Source organism: Parambassis ranga, chromosome 5 (assembly GCF_900634625.1).
Source record: "Parambassis ranga chromosome 5, fParRan2.1, whole genome shotgun sequence".
In the NCBI taxonomy this organism is placed as follows: domain Eukaryota; kingdom Metazoa; phylum Chordata; class Actinopteri; family Ambassidae; genus Parambassis; species Parambassis ranga.
The window spans coordinates 6,756,630-6,776,380 of NC_041026.1; the positions used below are offsets into that span (position 1 = coordinate 6,756,630).

General features: G+C 43.9%; 1 protein-coding gene across 1 annotated transcript; it reads left to right on the plus strand.

The window, feature by feature from the left end:
- The first annotated feature begins 5,445 nt into the window (after nt 1-5,445).
- On the plus strand, nt 5,446-18,668 carry LOC114435433 (GATA zinc finger domain-containing protein 14-like). Its single transcript, XM_028405105.1, has 14 exons — nt 5,446-5,481; nt 6,210-6,269; nt 6,363-6,422; nt 6,494-6,553; nt 6,667-6,726; nt 6,824-6,883; nt 6,986-7,048; nt 7,140-7,217; nt 7,376-7,457; nt 11,985-12,027; nt 12,111-12,159; nt 12,732-12,874; nt 17,200-18,425; nt 18,512-18,668. Exons 1-14 carry the CDS (start codon nt 5,446-5,448, stop codon nt 18,535-18,537), a joined length of 2,046 nt encoding a protein of 681 aa, XP_028260906.1. The 3' UTR covers nt 18,538-18,668.
- Nucleotides 18,669-19,751: the final 1,083 nt, after the last annotated feature.

Here is a 19,751-nt window from a genome sequence, read left to right on the forward strand (position 1 = left end):
CCGTGTTTGTAATTATCTGCCAGGCTGACGCACCTGTCACGTCAAGTAGTCATTCAGAAAACACTTGGACTTCCGGCTTGAGGATTTTCAACATAAAATCCTAAAAATGTGTACGCACAGATTTTTTTAAAGAATTTTTACGTCTATAAATATTAATGTGTCCACACCCGACTTCCAAACAAAGTAAGTTAAGCTTAGAGTTTATAAGTCTATATTTGACAAAAAAAGTTCAAAAGTCTTTTTTTCTAGTGACAGTTTGCTTCCAAGTTTTTCCCACTTTTATTTTGAAAGTACATTCAGGTGGTTTCCGGTTTCTACCTTTTCCCCGGTGTGCCTGCGTCTCAATGCGAACCGACCGGTTGTCCTCTCCCAGCTGAACCGGGCGGAGTGGTCCAGGTGCTGCTGACGCTGCTGACAGATGAGAAAACTACGCATATTGTTGTGAAACATATAAATACAACTGTCAGGCAACTGAAACATGACACTGACCACTGAGCTGAAACAATTCTTTACTCAGATTCTCAGACTTGATGTGGACTTTTCAGGTCGTCTAAAGATTTAGAATTAAAGGCCAGATTTCTAAAATTCCTATTTTCTTATAAGACAAAAAAAGTCAAAATTCTGAAATGGATGAGTCAATGATAGGATTGGGATGTCAGAATATTAAGAAAATGAAAAACTAAACTACTACTTTTCCCACAGAATTCAACATACAGAGATTCAAAAATCATGACTTTTTCCAATCAGATTTCTGCAAAAACATAAGAAATTATAACTTAAATGTGCACCAGAGATTTTAAATGTAGGACTGCTTGAAGTGATGACTGTTGTTAAATCTAACCACGTGCTGTTTTGAACAGGAAGTCAACTGCTTGAATATCGTTTGTCCAGGAGATGGCAGCAGCATGACATCCTCTGTATAGAGGACACTCACGCTTGGTGGTTATTACACATCAGGCCTGTACCAGAAGCTGAAATCCTGAACTGTAGAACATGTATTTTACATAGACCTCAATATGTAATGACGTGTAATTTGATGTGTATTTCAATTCAGTTCTATTTATATAGTGCATATTACAATCAGACATTGTAAGAGCACTGTGGCAAGGAAAAACTCCCTTTAAGAGGAAGAAACCTTGAGCAGGACCCGTCAGCTTAAGGGGGAACCAGTCCTGCTGCTAGTCAGAGAGGATGAAGGAGAGAGAGAGAGAGAGGATGAAGGAGAGAGAGAGGAGAGAGAGAGGAGCAAACATGATACAGTACAGAGCAAACATGACAGCAAGATGAAACAGTGATTATATTGTAATAGATATCTATATATATCGTCAGTCCATAAGTAGGAATAGTAATTTGATAGCAAAGATGAGCAGCAGGGGCTAGTGAAGTCAATGAGCACAGGAGAGATCAGGGGCCAGACTGCAGGTCAGTATGCAGGTCTTGAGACCTGCAAAGAGAGAGAGAGCGAGAGCGAGGCACAGAACTACAAGGAAGACAGTAAACACAGATTATGAGACGATATTACCCAGTATGATCCAGACTAAGGAGAGTGGAGGAGAGGTCAGAGGGTGAGGGGGAAACTGCTCAGAGGATCGTGTTTGTGCCCCCCGACAACGTAGAGCAAGAGAGACTTCACGGGCCGGTCAGCGTGCAGGTCTTGAGACCAGTGTGAGCCAGACTAAGGAGAGAAAAGGAGAGGTTAGAGGGTGAGAGGGAAACTGCTCAGTGGATCATGTTTGTGCCCCTGACAGCGTAGGCCTAGAGCAGCATAGCTGTGCTACACACTAGGTCTAAGGCTAACTGTACGCCTTACTAAACAGAAAAGTTTTAAGTCTAGTCTTAAAGGTGGAGGCAGTGTCTGCCTCTCGGACCCAGATTGGTAACTGGTTCCATTATAGTGGTGCCTGATAGCTGAAAGCTCGTCCTCCCATTCTACTTTTATGAATCCTAGGAACTACAAGTAAACCTGCACTCAGAGATCTGAGTGTCCTATTAGGAACATATGGTACAATCAGGTCCTGCAGATACAATGGAGCAAGTCCATGAAGAGCCTTGTAGGTTAGAAGAAGGATCTTGAAGTGTATTCTTGAGTCCACTGGGAGCCAGTGAAGAGACGCTAGAACAGGAGAGATATGATCCCTTTGGCTGCTTCCTGTCAGAACTCTAGCTGCTGCGTTCTGGATCAGCTGCAGGCTGTTGATGGAGTAATGTGGACATCCTGACAATAAAGAGTTGCAGTAGTCCAGTCTTGAAGTGACAAAAGCATGGATGAGCTTTTCAGCATCACTCTGAGAGAGGATGCTCCTGATCTTAGTAATATTATGCAGGTGAAAGAAAGCGGTCTTGGAGAAATAAAGAAAAGAAAATTAAACCTAAGCAACAGAATCACTAAACACACAAACAATACGGTCTAAACGACCCCCTGTACTTTAGTCCCCGTTTCCCCACATACACACCCACACTCAAGCTGGATCCATACTCCGCGAGACAAAGACATTTTTCCCCCCTGCAGACGTTACGCCCACAAAATGACGTCATTTTTTGTCTCTGACCGCCCGCTGATCCGCACTCCTGCGCACAGGGTCCGGGCCGAACTTTGTCTTTCAAGGCTGTGCGGCAACCATGCTGTGATTGGTCGGAATTTATTGTGGGCGTGATGAAAGTGGAGAAGCGCAAGAGCCTCTCCAGGTATATAGGTAGGTGTATAAACAGCACTGATTCAACAGATTTAGATAAGACCATACTGGTTTTGCATGATGAGCAATAAAAGAAAGAAAGAAAGGCAAGTAAGGGTGATTTGTCACCAATAACTCCAGACAGCCATTCACACATACCAGATGGTGACTGTTATTACCATTCTATATACTCCTACATACCCGGGCATAATAGGCTCGTTAACAATGTCTGTATATCTTTGCTATTGTTACTTTTAATGTTGCATCTTCACAGCTCATCACCGGACAGTTTGAAGTATCGCAGGCACATTGGAACACAGTAGATGTGCAAATGTGGTCATAAAGGCACAAACACTGAATCTTTGCTATTGTTACTTTTAATGTCGCATTTTCACAACTCATCGCCGGACATCTCACGCTGTTGCCATTCTGTGCTTATTAAATGGTGAGTCATACCGAGATTTATTGCAGTTGAAGTTTACTTTTAAATTTATTGAACTACAGCAGGTTAAACACCAAAGGTGTATAGTATATGTACATTCTAATACATTAGCATCATTACACTTTTCCATTTTTAACATTCAGGAAGTGATCAGTGATCACGTTTTTTAGTGTAAGCAGATTATATTTATCATTGAAGTGTGTCAGGATACTCAACAAGCTATCATTGGTCACAGAGGTCCAATTTATTTACTCCCAACTTGTCACCTGTGGGAGCTTCAGAACTCTCTATTGTTTGATTCAGTAAATAGGCTTCTATGAGGAAATGTTTGGAAATGCAGGAAACAGACATGGTCATACACTCATAAACTAGATGCTACACTCGGGAAACACACAAGACAATCTTGCAAGAAGTGAGGGGAAAAGCAGACATTGGATGTGTCTGAAATCACTCCGTAATATGGCCCTATATCAGGGATGTCAAAGTCAAATACACAGAGGGCCAAAAAAACAAATTGGCTATAAGCCGAGGGCCGGACTGATTCAATGTTTATTAAAACATATTGAAATGATTGCACGTAGCCTATTGAACCAAGACCTAACACAGTGTATTATTTAATGATTAAATGAATAATCTGGAAAACATTTTTCAGCAGGCACACAGGCAAGAACAACCTGCCTTCAAAGAAAAATCACATGTCCTGTACATTCTTCTTCTCAAGCCTTTGTTCCCTGTCCATATTCTTGTCTTTGTCTGTGTGTTTCTTAGACGTTTCATGGTGCCTTCTTAAATTGTATTCTTTCATTACAGCCAAACTTCTCCACACAGAAGACACACAGGTTTGCCATTTACCTCAGTGAACATGTACTCTGCCTCCCACCGAGCCTGAAACCCCCTGTTCTCAGCATCCACAATCCACTATGTATCCCACAATGCATCTTGAAAAGTAGGGTCCATCCGATGGTCACTACTGTTAGTGATATGTACCATCATGCATTGCACAGACCGGTGAAAAGAATGTGAACGGGAGTTACGTCACCTGTTTTATAACTATAATGATCGTTCAAAGAATGCAGCATGACCTGCTGTGTTTGCTTTATTTATGTTTTGCCATAAAACGTTTATTGGGCTGTAACGGCACAAATTATAACTACTAACAACGTAGTTTGTTAGTTTCATTTGCGACAGCAATGACGTCATTAATGGCGACAGAAAAGGATGGAGGTAGAGTCCAAAATGTCCAAAAATGCTTTCACAATAAGTTCACTATATGGTGGCCTACACTGAACTCCCCATATGGGGAGTAGGGCGTGATTTCGAACACAGACATTAAATACACAAGGGAGAAAAGACAGATGAAACACATTAGGATGCTGCAAGTAATCACAGCCTTTCAAAATAAAACAGGCCTGCAGGTGGTATTTGGTTATGGAGTGGTGCATCACTAAGGTGAACTTGCATAACAACAATTGCAAGTTCACTAAGGTGAACTTGCATAACAACAATTGCATTAAGAGTTAGGACATGTAGAAGGAGTTTAACTGCAACTTGCCATTCTTTTGTAGAGCCAGTTGTGTTGAATGGGAGTAATCATTCAGAACTCATAGTTCCTCTCTCAGTGTCAAAACAGGCCCAAAATGTGCTGCAGCATGTTCTCACATTATCATCACTGTCACTAAACTGCAGTTAATTGTTTTGACCAGATTTCTAAAGATTTCTACAAAATAAACAAAAAGGAAAAGAGTCTTTTTGAAAAGCTCCCAGGACTGGTTACAAACATCAAATGGAGCCCCAAGGATGCTGCCAATTTGTTCAAGTCAACCTCTACATTTGGTGGGACAGATCTCATCTCATGGATGATGGAAATGTTGCACTGCATAGACTACATTACTTTTAGTTGGATATCTGATACAGGAAAGACTGTTATTGAGCTGGTCTGAGACAAAACTGTGACAGATGAAAACCTCAACAAGTATTTAGCTGATGACAGAGAAAAGGACCTGAGTAAGATTCTTGATGAACTCTGCCAAAAAAAGTTAAACCAAGTGGACGAAGAGCCTCTAGCTGCTGTGAAAAATCGGAATTCACCAAAAAATCCTAATTGGTCATTAAGACCGGCAGTCTGGATGAAGCCTTAGATAACACTGCATGGGAACTTGGCCATCTAGGCCCTTCTTGCACAAGTAAAGTAGAAATGTGCTAATTATATTAAATTGATTGCATCTTAAAACCAGAAACTGCTGCAACACTTCATAAACTGCATTGTTTTAGGAAAATAATCTCAAACTTTCTTTTCTTCTTTTCTGTCAATTTTATGCAGATCTTTACAAAATGGACAAAGAGCTTCTCAACAAGCTGCAGGGACTGGTTACAAATATTAAATGGAGTCCTGCAGATGTTGTCAATTTGTTCATAGAGCTTCTGAAGAGATATTAGTCAACAGCTGGTGGTGTTGACCCAGTCCAGTGGATGATTAAAATGTTGCACTGCATAGAGATAAACTACATTACTTCTAGTTGGAGATCTGAAACAGGCAATTTACTGCAGCAGCCACCACAGCTCATTTGCCTTTAGCTTAGAATGGAACCTCTGTCGTGCTAGGTGAGGCTACACATTGCTCCATGAATGTCAACCCTGGGCAGTGCATTTTCGTTGAAGAGCCAGCTGTCTGTGGTTTGTTTTTAGCCTAGCATTGACCCTCTGCAGTGCTAAGGGATGCTACATCAACACAGGCACATTCTCAGAGAACTGGCTGAGTGTTTATTTTTAGCTTAGCATGAAGCCACTTAGCATGAGCCACTGCTATGCTTAGGTGATGATGCATGCACAGGATTTGCTCCAGTGTCTACCAAGCTGCTTTGTTGGAGAGCCGGCTAGCTGTGGTTTGTTTTTAGCCTAGCATGCTAGCAGATACTACATAAACAATAGTGTTTGTCTCATGTTGGACTGATGGCTGACTGAATGCTACATTGTCTCACTAGGCAATCTAGTGGTGTACAGTGGGAATTAGCATGTTAGCTTGTTAATCTTTGGCATCACATCGTTGGTGTTTCTTCATAATCTTTTTTTTTTAAATTATAAATCTTTTTGTTCAGGCATCCTCTGTGGTCACCAAAGCTCCCTCTGCAGAGTCACTAGAACAAACCTCCACACAGGTGAGCTCATGAATATGCAGTCAGGTTGAACAGATAATAGAGGAACACCTGAAGATCAACTAAGTGATCGAGGCTGATGAAATTGTATTTCAGAACCCCGGCGTGCTGAGAGGGCTCATTCAGATGGTCAACCCATTCAAGTCGACGTCACAGGTAACCGTAGTATGTCCATCTGTGGGATGGGTCCATCCGTTGGGGAACTCAGCCTTTTTCTCCTCACACAGGTCCACAAAGCTGCTTCCTCAGACTCTCTGGACCAGGGGAGGGTTTCAGAGCCTGTTCAGGTACGAACAAGGTCTATGTGGGACGCTACCTTCGCCTCTACATACAACACATTTACTTTTAAGGTACAAGAACGTTTCCTCATCCCCTCAGTGATGGGTGGCTGTCATTTCAGAACCCCGGCATGCTGATTGGAGTCATACAGAAAGTCAACCCCTTCAAGTCTACATCACAGGTACCGTTCCTGAGCCTGACCACTTATAGTGTAATGGGCACATGCACGTGGAAGCCAACTTTTGCAGGTGCAGCTATGGTGTATTTTTTCCTTTTAGGTGCCAAAGAGTGAGTCTCAACCTGAAGAGAACACCGACAAAGAACTTCAAGACAAACAGGTAAACGACTGATGTTTCCTGATGGTCATTCTCTTAGCCTGCTCTCATCATGTGGCTGGGGTTGTGATATCATTACACGTTATATGCATTTAAATCGCTCAGACTCCAGGGATGATGGCAGGAATGATCCAGAAAGTCAACCTGTTTAAATCCTCACAGCCAAAGGTAGATTACATGGCTGCTGAGACACAGATTATCTTCTCAGAAACCCTAATTTTTCTATGTATACATGATCAGTTTGTTCTCTGTCCTGCAGGACAGTCGTCTTTTGGACAGCAACCCGTGGTCCAGCAGGGGGAGCTTAGCAGACAACAACAACCTGCCGGAGAAGCAGGTAAACTAATTAATCTGCCATAAATCTGAGATTCAAATTGTTGTGCTGTATAAATATCACTGGTGTTGTTCATGCTTTCTACCACACGATGGCGCCAAAGCAAATTACTTCACAGTGTTACGATTGTTTTGGAAATTACTTTGTTACATGTATTTCAGCCCCCAGGCATGTTCAAAGGGATGCTACAGAAAGTTAACCCCTTCAAGTCCAGCACACAGATTAATGATTCATTGTTAAGCGGTGATTTTCCTGGGCCTGAATTTCCCTCAGTTTCACTAAGACTAAAATCTAAACATTGTCATATTCCTTAATAAGTGATTTTCTGTACCTTTGGAGATACAGTACAGACAATGACATTTATGTAGGCTGGTATAACAAAATCTATTGTGAATAAAAATTAAACAAAATATGTCCAGCTGCTTTAACATGAAAATAAGATGTTCACTGGCTCCTCACACAGACACATGTGAGGAGTCAGGCATGTGCGCAGCTTGTTTACAGTGAGGGCAGCTACTGAGAACACTTGTTCCATTCAACTAGCATGCTGATTAAAAAGAAAGAAAGAAACTCCAAGTGCTTCATGTGACCTGCATATTCACAGCAAGGCACAAATGGAAACGCGGCAGTCTCCTAGTTTGATCCATTCTGGGACTATATTCTGACAGAGCACTGCTACATGCGCAAAGAGATTACGCCGCACCTCACCTGAAAACAACAAAAAACAAACACCGTCAACATACCAGCAGCCAGGCTGCTGAGAACTGTCCAACAGACAGTGCGTCGCACAGTTTTCAATGCACGCTCTCATTCCTCTGGTGCAGTACGCTCACGTGTGTGTGCATGTGTGTGTGTGTCGGGGACCCACTTTGAGACCCCTGCTCTACAGCTACCCCTGTGAGGACGCAGGTAGCATTTATTGATTAATGATTTTCTGTACGTCTGTACCATCACTTACCACTGGCTCTGTCAATTTCTCATCAGGGACTGGACGATGTTTACAGTGACGACTCCAGCTGCTCAGAAGACCTGGACAACAGCACAATAAAGAGAGGTGTAAGTGTTTTGTTTTTAGAGTTTCTAAAAATAAATGAAGGTTTTCTAAGAATGAAGCTACACTTTGTAGCCAGAAAAATGCAAAGCGTCTGACTAGAGAGAGTCAGTTTTTTTTATATGTACACAGATTAAGTCATGTGTACCTAGAAGTTAAAGTCTTATTTTGCTGTTGTCATCTCTGTGTCGTTATTAGAGCTCTATATCGATAAAGTTTGATGAATAAAGCACTAACCCTCTCCACAGTCTATTTGGTATACAGATGTTGACACCAGCTGTGAGGTGCTGCCCAGGAAGAGAAGAAGTGGGGTGTGTAGCACGGAAGGTTTTATCATTTACAACCAGTGAAACTGCACTAAGTAACATCTGACATTTGTGCTTTTTATCAGACTTTCATAATGAAACAAATTCTTCCCGGTGCGCTGCTAGGCTCAGAGGCAAAGGTAAGAGCGCTCACCTTAATTAATAAAGGGCACTCTTAGTTTTATTTTGAAAGGTCTTTCTACTCCCACAGCTGCTCAGGTTTGCCGTATGTTTACAAAATGGGCGACTGTGGACGCTGGAGGATGAAAAACATAAAGTTGGCACAAGGATCAAACTGCTCCTGTGCGAGACCTTGAATGTTTACAAAATAGCTTATACCTAATCATTACACAACCCAACACACTTCTGCACACATGTCCTGAGGGCTGGTGTGTGACAGGTCAGGGGAAGAACACAAACACCCACAAAATTCTGTTAACTTCTTCATACTTCTGCATAAAAATGACCCCTCTGTCACTGAAGCAGTGCCTTGGGTGATTGGCCAATGTTTAAACACAGTCAAATGTTCAACTGAATGAACACAGAACAATGAAGTCGCTGTAGATTAAAGACATTACAGAATGCTTTTATATGCTGTGTAATCTGAGACGAGCCTTTATGCATTCACTGGGTTTTATCTGTGTTGGAATGTTTCTGATCATGATGTTGTCCTGTTGTGACCTTGAGATAGCAACCAGTGTTTTCTCAGGTCTATTTACACTCAACAAAAATATAAATGCAACACTTTTGTTTTTGCTCCCATGTTTCATGAGATGGACTTGAAGATCTAAACTTCATTCCAGATACACAATATTACCATTCCTCTCAAACATTGTTCACAAATCTGTCTAAATGTGTGATAGTGAGCACAACTGCTTTGCTGAGATAATCCATCCCACCTCACAGGTGTGCCACATCAAGATGCTGATCTGACATCATGATTAGTGCACAGGTGTACCTCAAACTGCCCACAATAAAAGGCCACCCTGAAATGTGCAGTTTTGTCTCACAGCAAAATGCCACAGATGCCACAAGCATTGAGGGAGCGTGCAATTGGCATGCTGACAGCAGGAATGTCAACCAGATCTGTTGCTCGTGCATTGAATGTTCATTTCTCCACCATAAGCCGTCTCCAAAGGCGTTTCAGAGAATATGGCAGTACATCCAACCGGCCTCACAACCGCAGACCACGAGTAACCACACCAGCCCAGGACCTCCACATCCAGCAGGTTCACCTCCGAGATCGTCTGAGACCAGCCACTCAGACAGCTGCTGAAACAATTGGTTTGCATAACCAAACAATTTCTGCACAAACTGTCAGAAACCGTCTCAGGGAAGCTCAACTGCATGCTCGTCGTCCTCATCGGGGTCTTAACCTGACTCCAGATCGTCGCCGTAACAGACTTGAGTGGGCAAATGCTCACATTCGATGGCGTCTAGCACGTTGGAGAGGTGTTCTCTTCACGGATGAATCTCGGTTTACATTGTTCAGGGCAGATGGCAGACAGCGTGAGTGGCGTAGTGTGGGTGAGCGCTTTGCTGATGTCAATGTTGTGGATCGAGTGGCCCATGGTGGTGGTGGGGTCATGGTATGGGCAGGCATCTGTTATGGACGAAGAACACAGGTGCATTTTACTGATGGCATTTTGAATGCACAGAGATACCGTGATGAGATCCTGAGGCCCATTGTTGTGCCATACATCCATGAACATCACCTCATGTTTCAGCAAGATAATGCACGGCCCCATGTTGCAAGGATCTGTACACAATTCTTGGAAGCTGAAAATGTCCCAGTTCTTGCATGGCCAGCATACTCACCGGACATGTCACCCATTGAACATGTTTGGGATGTGCTTGACCGGCGTATACGACAGCGTGCACCAGTTCCCACTAATATCCAGCAACTTCGCACAGCCATTGAAGAGGAGTGGACCAACATTCCACAGGCCACAATAGACAATCTGATAAACTCTATGCGAAGAAGATGTGTTGCACTGCATAAGGCAAATGGTGGTCACACCAGATACTGACTGGTTCTGAGTCCCCAGACCGCCAATAAAGCAGAAACAAAATGCACATTTCAGGGTGGCCTTTTATTGTGGGCAGTTTAAGGTACACCTGTGCACTAATCATGATGTCAGATCAGCATCTTGATGTGGCACACCTGTGAGGTGGGATGGATTATCTCAGCAAAGCAGAAGTGCTCACTATCACACATTTAGACAGATTTGTGAACAATGTTTGAGAGGAATGGTAATATTGTGTATCTGGAATGAAGTTTAGATCTTCAAGTCCATCTCATGAAACATGGGAGCAAAAACAAAAGTGTTGCGTTTATATTTTTGTTGAGTGTATTTTCTCAGTGTTTCCTGTTGGCAAGGGCATCTGACAGACACATGTCTCCATCACTGTGAGGTCAATGAACCCGGGTAGTTTTGCTGTGTGTTGTGTAACAGGAAATGGAGACAGCGCCCTCTCTTGGTGTGACATTTTTTAATGTGGTGGCCCTGCCCTACCAGAGTGTTTCTGATTTCTGATGTAAATTTGGACTTTTTAACATGGAACTCTATGGGTTTGACTCATTTTTGGCGCCAGCCCTCAAGTGGCCATTACAGGAACTGCAGTTTTAAAGCCACATTCATACAATATCCAATAAGATGTAGTTTTTTTAGTCCACCTATACCTCACAAATCTAAAATGCAGCTGGCGTGCTGCTGCTCCGTGTGTTCTCTCAGCAGTGATTTTGGGTTTCGTTACCACTTCTGATAAAATGGGCGTAACAAAATGCAGAAAAGCGAGACGCAATACAAGCAAGCAGAATATGTGAATGTGGCTTTAATGCTTAAAAGGCTCATTAAATCAACAAATGAAGGAATCCCACATCGCCAAAAGTTCAAAACACAGAGAGGGCGCCATTCTGCTGAATGTCTTTGTTGCTTTATATAATAGGTCATCACTGTTTTTAATTCTTGTGGCTTCTCCACCATGAACATCAATACTGGCAGTACACACTCAGCCTCTGATGTTTCTCATCATAAAATAGTTGTTATTCCTGCCAACATCACAACACAATCAGAAGATGAATGGAAACATGTTGGATTCTGAGAAATCTGATTGTTTTATTAGTGTCCCATGTCTTTTTGTGTAGGAGGTAGTTGAGGTTCAGAAGCTTCAATTGGCTGAAGTACCAGTGCCCAGTGAATGAACGGTCCTGGACCCTCTAGATGTACGATTTATTTTTATTTATAAACATTTACAATTTAAATCCGATTTACTCATTTATTTCAAAAACTGTATTTCCAGGATGAAGAGGGCCTTTTGGAGGGGTGGGGAACTGTGGAGGGTATGTTTGAATTTTACTGCTTAATCAGAGTTAAAACTTTCAATCGCCTCTTTTGTTTGTGTGTGTGTTAGGATGGGATAAGTGGAATGAGACAAACCAGAATGGCGCTGAAGAGTAAGTGGAACATGTACAGGTGTTAATGGTGTGAGTGTGAGGACTCCAGGCGAAAAAACCTCTCCCCTGTTCTCTTGTCTCAGAGTGGTGGAAGAAGCCACTGATCGCGTCTTCATGGCTGCTCGCCTCTTCGTGCGTCTTTTCAACCAGTGGGGTTCCTCCCTGCAGCAGCGCATCCTGCTGTCCTACAGGAGCACATTCAGCGGCAGACCGAGACTACTGAGACTGAGACTACCGAGGAGCAGCACAGAACGCCACAGGAGGTCCTTCCTGCCAGTGGCCATCAGACTGTATAACTCCTCCCCTTTCTGTAGGGAGAAGCGCTAGATAATCATGTCAGGCATCACTGTCATCCCCTCCACTGGTCTATATTTATGTTTACTTAGCACGTTACAGCTCCATATTTGTATCCATGTATCATATATTGTGCTCATACTGCGTACTGTACTCTGATTGGATTATAGTGACACTTATACTCTTATACTCTGTACTTAACTGCATTTAATGTAACTTGATACCTCTGGCTACACCTGTGTTTTAAATAGAGCACGAGGTCAAATGTACTGATGCTATCCCCATTAGGGTACAAAACACGACCATATAACAGTCAATGCTTATTACTGCAAGCTGTCATGCATAAGAACCATCTCTTCCATATAAAGACCTCATCCTGTCAAATCTCCCGTTGTATCTCTCCCTGACAGGAAGGCATGGAGACCCTTGAGGAGTGGGACTTTGAAAAGTACGCTGAAAGCATCTCAAAGAAGCACCTGAACCAGAACGTCACGCACGTCATGAAGGAGGGTGGCCACGTCGGCAAGGCCTTGATGGTCAACACGGAGAGCCTGTAGCACGGGTGCCCCTCAGGGGACTGTCCTGGCCCCCTTCCTTTTCACCCTCTACACGTCGGACTTCAGACACAACACTGACGGCTGTGTGCTACGGAAGTTCTCTGATGACACTGCGATTGTTGGTCTCATCAGTGATGACGACGACGCGGAGTACAGAGGACTGATGCAGAACTTTGTGGACTGGTGTCAGCGAAACCACCTCCTGATCAATGCAGGGAAAACCAAGGAGATGGTGGTGGACTTTCGCAGATGACACTCAGCCCCCCCCCTCACCGGTGAACATCCAGGGAATGGACATTGAGCAGGTGGACTCTTACAAGTACCTGGGTGTTCACCTCAACAACAAACTGGACTGGACTCACAACACAGACGCACTGTACAGAAAGGGCCAGAGCAGGCTCTACCTGCTGAGGAGACTGCGGTCTTTTGGAGTGAAAGGGGCACTCCTGTAGACCTTTTATGACTCTGTGGTGGCATCAGTCATCATGTACGGTGTGGTCTGCTGGAACAGCAGCATCACTGAGAGGGACAGGAAGAAGCTGGACAGAGTCATCAGGAGGTCCAGCTCTATCCTGGGCTGCTCTCTGGACTCAGTGCAGGAGGTGGGTGACAGGAGGGTCCTGGCAAAACTGACATCCATGTTAGACAATGAGTCCGACCCCCTGCAGGACACCCTGTCAGCCCTGCAGAGCAGCTTCAGTGGCAGACTGCTCCACCCTCGGTGTGTGAAGGAGAGATACAGAAGGTCTTTCCTTCCTGCTGCTGTCAGACTGTATAATAAACACTTCTGATAGGAGCAATACTCACACACCACAGTGTGCTTTTATTTACTGTTATTTATTTAGTTGCACTATGTACAGTTTATAAACCACTTCTACCTCCATTCACCTGCAACAACTGTTAATATGTAAACTGTCTATTTTATAATGTATATATCTTTTTCTTAACTTATCCCTTGCTGTCTGTATGCCGTTGCAAAAATGCAATTTCCCCATTGTGGGACCAATAAAGGTTTCTTAATCTTAATCTCATCAGTACAGTTCAGGTGCTCAGCATTGCCAGCGATGCCGCTAAAGCCGTCCAGGTGATGAGCGTCACCACGGGAGTAGTGTCGGGTCTCTTCCTGGCTTGTTGAGTCTGTTGGTGTCGGCCGTCTTCATCCTGCTGCCCCAGCACACTACAGCGTAGAAGATGACGCTGGAGACCACCGAGTCGTAAAACATCTGCAGCAATATTCAATTTGCTCACATATTGACAAAGTTATGGCCAAAATAAACAGAAAAATTACTCTCAGAGGACAAAAATGTCCCGAACAGCGCATAAGGGTTAAGTCTGTTGTGTCTTTTTTTATGAAGGATTTGGCCAATATTCTGAACTAGTGGGAAAAGTAAGCAACTAAAGTTATCAAAACAAAATGTCTGAGACATGACGGCAGGAAATATGTGAACTGGGTGTTCTCATTAATGCCACCATGGAGTCAAAGTCAGCTTTATTGTCAAATCTGCTATATGTGCTGGACATACAGAGAATCAAAATTGCGTTACTCCTCACTCCGCAACATATAACATATAACTAAAAACTTAATGCAGTGGGTGCAAAGGATGTATAGTGTTTTCTGTGTAGTAACACTAGACACTAGTGTGTATTGTAATGTCCACGCAAAAAAACCCATGGAAGTAAAAATAATGTAATCCTGGCTAGTCCTCTGGGATGGACGGGCAGTTAGCTGTTAGCTTCCCTATATCATGTAAATCTGGTTTTTTAGCTGCTCTGCTTCTTAATTTACAGCCTTTAAGACCCCAAAGTTTTTTTAAAAAATCGGATTGATACACGACAGCAGGAATCAGGAAGAAACACAGCTCACTGTGTAGAATGCACTGGTTTCTTTGTTTCCATCATATCAGACTTTTGTGTTATGGGTATTGTGAAGCCATGAGGAAGTCATGCATTGTTAGAAGTCTCCTGCAGACAAAGAAGATTCAGAGTGTGGTGACTTGGCAGCAATCACAAGTGGTTTTCATTACACACGCCCTCATCATCCCAGCCCTGTGGAAACATCAGTAATGTCAGTTTTTGACTCCTCCCTCTACCCCCTTATTTATATAGTGACACAAAGTGGACAGGTGTCACAGTTCCACCTGGGAGCCTGAGAAGGACAGTCCAGCTACAACCACACAGGACAATCCAACTTTGGAAGATTATTCAGAGGAGCTACGTTTGCTCTGAACCCTAGAAGGTCTACAGGTAGGCTAAAACAGTGTAAATAATAAATATCATGTTGTGTTTATTGTTTATTGTATTGCTGCACTTTATGTATGAAAATGACGATTTCAGTTAAAGCAAGAAATGTTATAATTAGGGCCCGAGCACCAAATGGTGCAAGAGCCCTATTGAAACCCTTAGGATTATTATTGTTCATTTTTTTTCTTTATTTTTGGTGATTTCTAACCCTGCTATAAAACTTTTCATGCCTCGCATACTTCATGCAATTGAGCTGAAATTCACTGTGTCCACTCAGGACACCATAGGGAATAGACGCATTCCAAAACTCTTTCAAAAGTATTACAGTGTGGCGGGGGCGTGGTCTCAAAGTTGACCATTCGCTCTATTTTATGCAGTACTACCCATATACTTCATGCAATGTGAACAAAATCTTACACTACTGCTATGGACCCGAGTCTGAACAGATGTATATGGTAATAGGATGATATGGTCATAGCGCCACCTACTGGTAGCAGGAAAGTTTGGTTGTAAACATGTGTTTGTTTTTCTTTTTTTAGGGCCCGAGCACCGAATGGTGCAAGAGCCCTATTGAAACCCTTAGGATTATTAGGGCCCGAGCACCGAAAGGTGCAAGAGCCCTATTGAAACCCTAGGGATTATTATTAGGGCCCGAGCACCGAATGGTGCAAGAGCCTTGTATACATATGTATCACCTCCAGACGCACAAAAAAGTCTCTTGGACCCCCCCTCCAAACCCAACAGGAAGTCCGCCATTTGAAAGTTTGTGGCCATTTTTGGCGATGTGTGACCCTGCTACAAAACTTTTCATGCCTTGCATACTTCATCCAATCAAGCTGAAAATCACTGTGTCCACTCAGGACACCATAGGGAATAGACGCATTCCAAAACTCTTACAAAAGTTTTACGGTGTGGTGGGGGCGTGGCCTCAAAGTTGACCATTCGCCATTACAAAGGAACTCCCTGTATTTTTTGCAATAACGTGTAGCCCCACGGGCAAGTTTGACGCAGGATCATGAAAATTAGCACATATGTGTATCATCCCAAGACGCACAAAAAAGTCTCTTGGACCCCCCCCCCCTCCAAACCCAACAGGAAGTCCGCCATTTTGACTTATGTGGCCATTTTTTGCTTATTTGTGACCCTGCTACAAAACTTTTCACGCCTCGCATACTTCATCCAATCAAGCTGAAAATCACTGTGTCCACTCAGGACACCATAGGGAACAGACGCATTCCAAAACTCTTACGGTGTGGTGGGGGCGTGGCCTCAAAGTTGACCATTCGCCATTACAAAGGAACTCCCTGTATTTTTTGCAATAACGTGTAGCCCCACGGGCAAGTTTGACACAGGATCATGAAAATTAGCACATATGTGTATCATCCCAAGACGCACAAAAAAGTCTCTTGGACCCCCCCCCCCTCCAAACCCAACAGGAAGTCCGCCATTTTGACTTATGTGGCCATTTTTTGTTTATTTGTGACCCTGCTACAAAACGTTTCATGCCTCGCATACTTCATCCAATTGAGCTGAAAATCACTGTGTCCACTCAGGACACCATAGGGAACAGACGCATTCCAAAACTCTTTCAAAAGTATTACCATGTGGTGGGGGCGTGGCCTCAAAGTTGACCATTCGCCATTACAAAGGAACTGGCTCTATTTTATGCAGTACTACTCATATACTTCATGCAATGTGGACAAAATCTAACACTACTGCTATGGACCCGAGTCTGAACAGATATATATGCTAATAGGATGATACGGTCATAGCGCCACCTGCTGGTAGCAGGAAAGTTTGGTTGTAAACATGTGTTTGTTGTACATCTCTGGAAATGAGAGGACAGGAGAGCATAGGACAGGGGTGTATGGGAGACGAGAGCATAGGAGAGGGGACAGCGATGGCCCCGCGGATCGCAAGGTGTGCAAGGGCCCGCAATGCTGCTTGCAGCTTTAATTACACTTGTTCCTGGTGCAGTTATTCACAAACCGTCACTTGTTCTCTTTGACATACCATTTCATGTAAATGATAAGGTCATTAGTCTTTTTAACATAATCATTTAACCCTTTGTTTACTGCAGCCATGGACAACAAGCTACTGCTTGCTGTCCTGTTTATGATGCTGTCCTGGGAGCTTATGAGCACCAACGCTCAGACGACAACAGGAATCCCAACAACGGTAACGACAACAGGAATCCCAACAACGGTAACGACAACAGGAATCCCAACAACGGTAACGACAACAGGCTTCCCAACAACGGTAACGACAACAGGAATCCCGACAACGGTAACGACAACAGGAATCCCGACAACGGTAACGACAACAGGAATCCCGACAACAGGAATCCCAACAACGGTAACGACAACAGGAATCCCAACAACGGTAACGACAACAGGAATCCCAACAACGGTAACGACAACAGGAATCCCAACTACGGTAACGACAACAGGAATCCCAACAACGGTAACGACAACAGGAATCCCAACTACGGTAACGACAACAGGAATCCCAACTACGGTAACGACAACAGGAATCCCAACAACGGTAACGACAACAGGAATCCCAACTACGGTAACGACAACAGGAATCCCAACAACGGTAACGACAACAGGAATCCCAACAACGGTAACGACAACAGGAATCCCAACTACGGTAACGACAACAGGAATCCCAACAACGGTAACGACAACAGGAATCCCAACTACGGTAACGACAACAGGAATCCCAACAACGGTAACGACAACAGGAATCCCAACAACGGTAACGACAACAGGAATCCCAACTACGGTAACGACAACAGGAATCCCAACAACGGTAACGACAACAGGAATCCCAACAACGGTAACGACAACAGGAATCCCAACAACGGTAACGACAACAGGAATCCCAACAACGGTAACGACAACAGGAATCCCAACTACGGTAACGACAACAGGAATCCCAACAACGGTAACGACAACAGGAATCCCAACAACGGTAACGACAACAGGAATCCCAACAACGGTAACGACAACAGGAATCCCAACAACGGTAACGACAACAGGAATCCCAACTACGGTAACGACAACAGGAATCCCAACAACGGTAACGACAACAGGAATCCCAACAACGGTAACGACAACAGGAATCCCAACAACGGTAACGACAACAGGAATCCCAACAACGGTAACGACAACAGGAATCCCAACAACGGTAACGACAACAGGAATCCCAACAACGGTAACGACAACAGGAATCCCAACAACGGTAACGACAACAGGAAACCCAACAACGGTAACAGGAAACCCTACAGCGGGGCCTCTTGCAGTAAGTGACACTGAAACAGTTAACAGTTAACACATTACATAACACATTATTCCATCCACTTATATGACTCTTATCTTCCTGGCTAGTCCTCTGTTTCTACCACTGGGTGTAGGTCAGTGAAGCTCTGCGCCGCCGAGCCTTCTCAGTGCGAGCCCTCCAACACAGGAAGCTGCTTCTTCCTCTCTGCCGCGCAGCAGAGCAATCAGACATTCAGGTTTCAGCTCTCAGGACAGTCAGGGGGTTACGTCGCTGCCTCCCTGGCAACAAGCGCCACACAGGTAGGTCCAGTTCTGTCATACAAAAAGGACAAATAGTTTCTTTGTGTAAACAAGTGTTATTCACCTCCCCGGTTTTGGTCCACAGAGCAGTAACATCACAACCTACATCTGTGCAAAAAGAAACAGCAGTGTTACTTTCATCAGCGCTCAGCTCAGCAATAACCAGCTGACTGCACAGACCACAGTGAGTATCACTTCCTAATTCACTGTCACAACTGAAGCACAGCCATCAATAATGTCCATTCACTAGAAATGCATATAATTATGCTGGAATTGGGATAAAAACATGAACATTTTCAGGTGCCGACAACTGACCCTTGGCCCCATAGAAGGGCAATATGGAGGCCAGTCTGTGTCTTATCGTGGTTACTGTATCTTAAATTATCTGCATCCTCTGGCTGCTAGTGAAGTTCTAGTCCTAGCACTTGAAAATAGGAACTAAAACTGATTTATCCCCTGTCTACTACAGAGCCCAGGAACACCTTGTACACCATTGTCATCTCTTTTCTCTGCAGAACAATGTGTCCTCTGTGAACGGCAGTGCCAGTGGAGACAAAATCCAGTGTGAGTTTGTGGCCACAGTTCCAAACACCAGCACTAGGGCATCGCTTTACTCCCTCATAGTGTCCACCGGAGCCTTCGACCCAGGTAAGAGACACATTTGAAGCGCATATCAAAAGTATTTTCCAGTCTGCAAACACATCAGTGATGTGTTGGTTTTTTTTACAGCTACAGGTGTACTGGGAAACCCCACCTTAAAAATAAGAACTGCTGCTGTTGACCTGACCAACGTTAACAGCACCGTCACCAATTTGCTTAATCACGCAGTCACACAGAGGACCTCACTGATGCCGGGTGAGCATAAACCTTTGAAAGGCTGTTGTGTCTCCTTTAAAAAATGTCAACAGTGCTTGATTACTGTCCTTCTGTCCCCCTGTCTACCCCTGTAGTTCTGCTGGTCACCCTGATCTCCCTGGCTCTGGTGAAGTTATGAGGAAAACCTCCCCATCTACACACACATACACAAAGATACACTAAACCCCAGGAT

Bases quoted from the DNA above. Each gene is read 5' to 3' on its own strand.
- LOC114435433 (XM_028405105.1), top strand. From the start codon at position 5,446: ATGGACAAAGAGCTTCTCAACAAGCTGCAGGGACTG. The intron at 7,049-7,139 runs GTAGATTACATG...TCTGTCCTGCAG, and splicing joins TTAAATCCTCACAGCCAAAG to GACAGTCGTCTTTTGGACAG. The intron at 18,426-18,511 runs GTAAGTGACACT...CTTCCTGGCTAG, and splicing joins CTACAGCGGGGCCTCTTGCA to TCCTCTGTTTCTACCACTGG.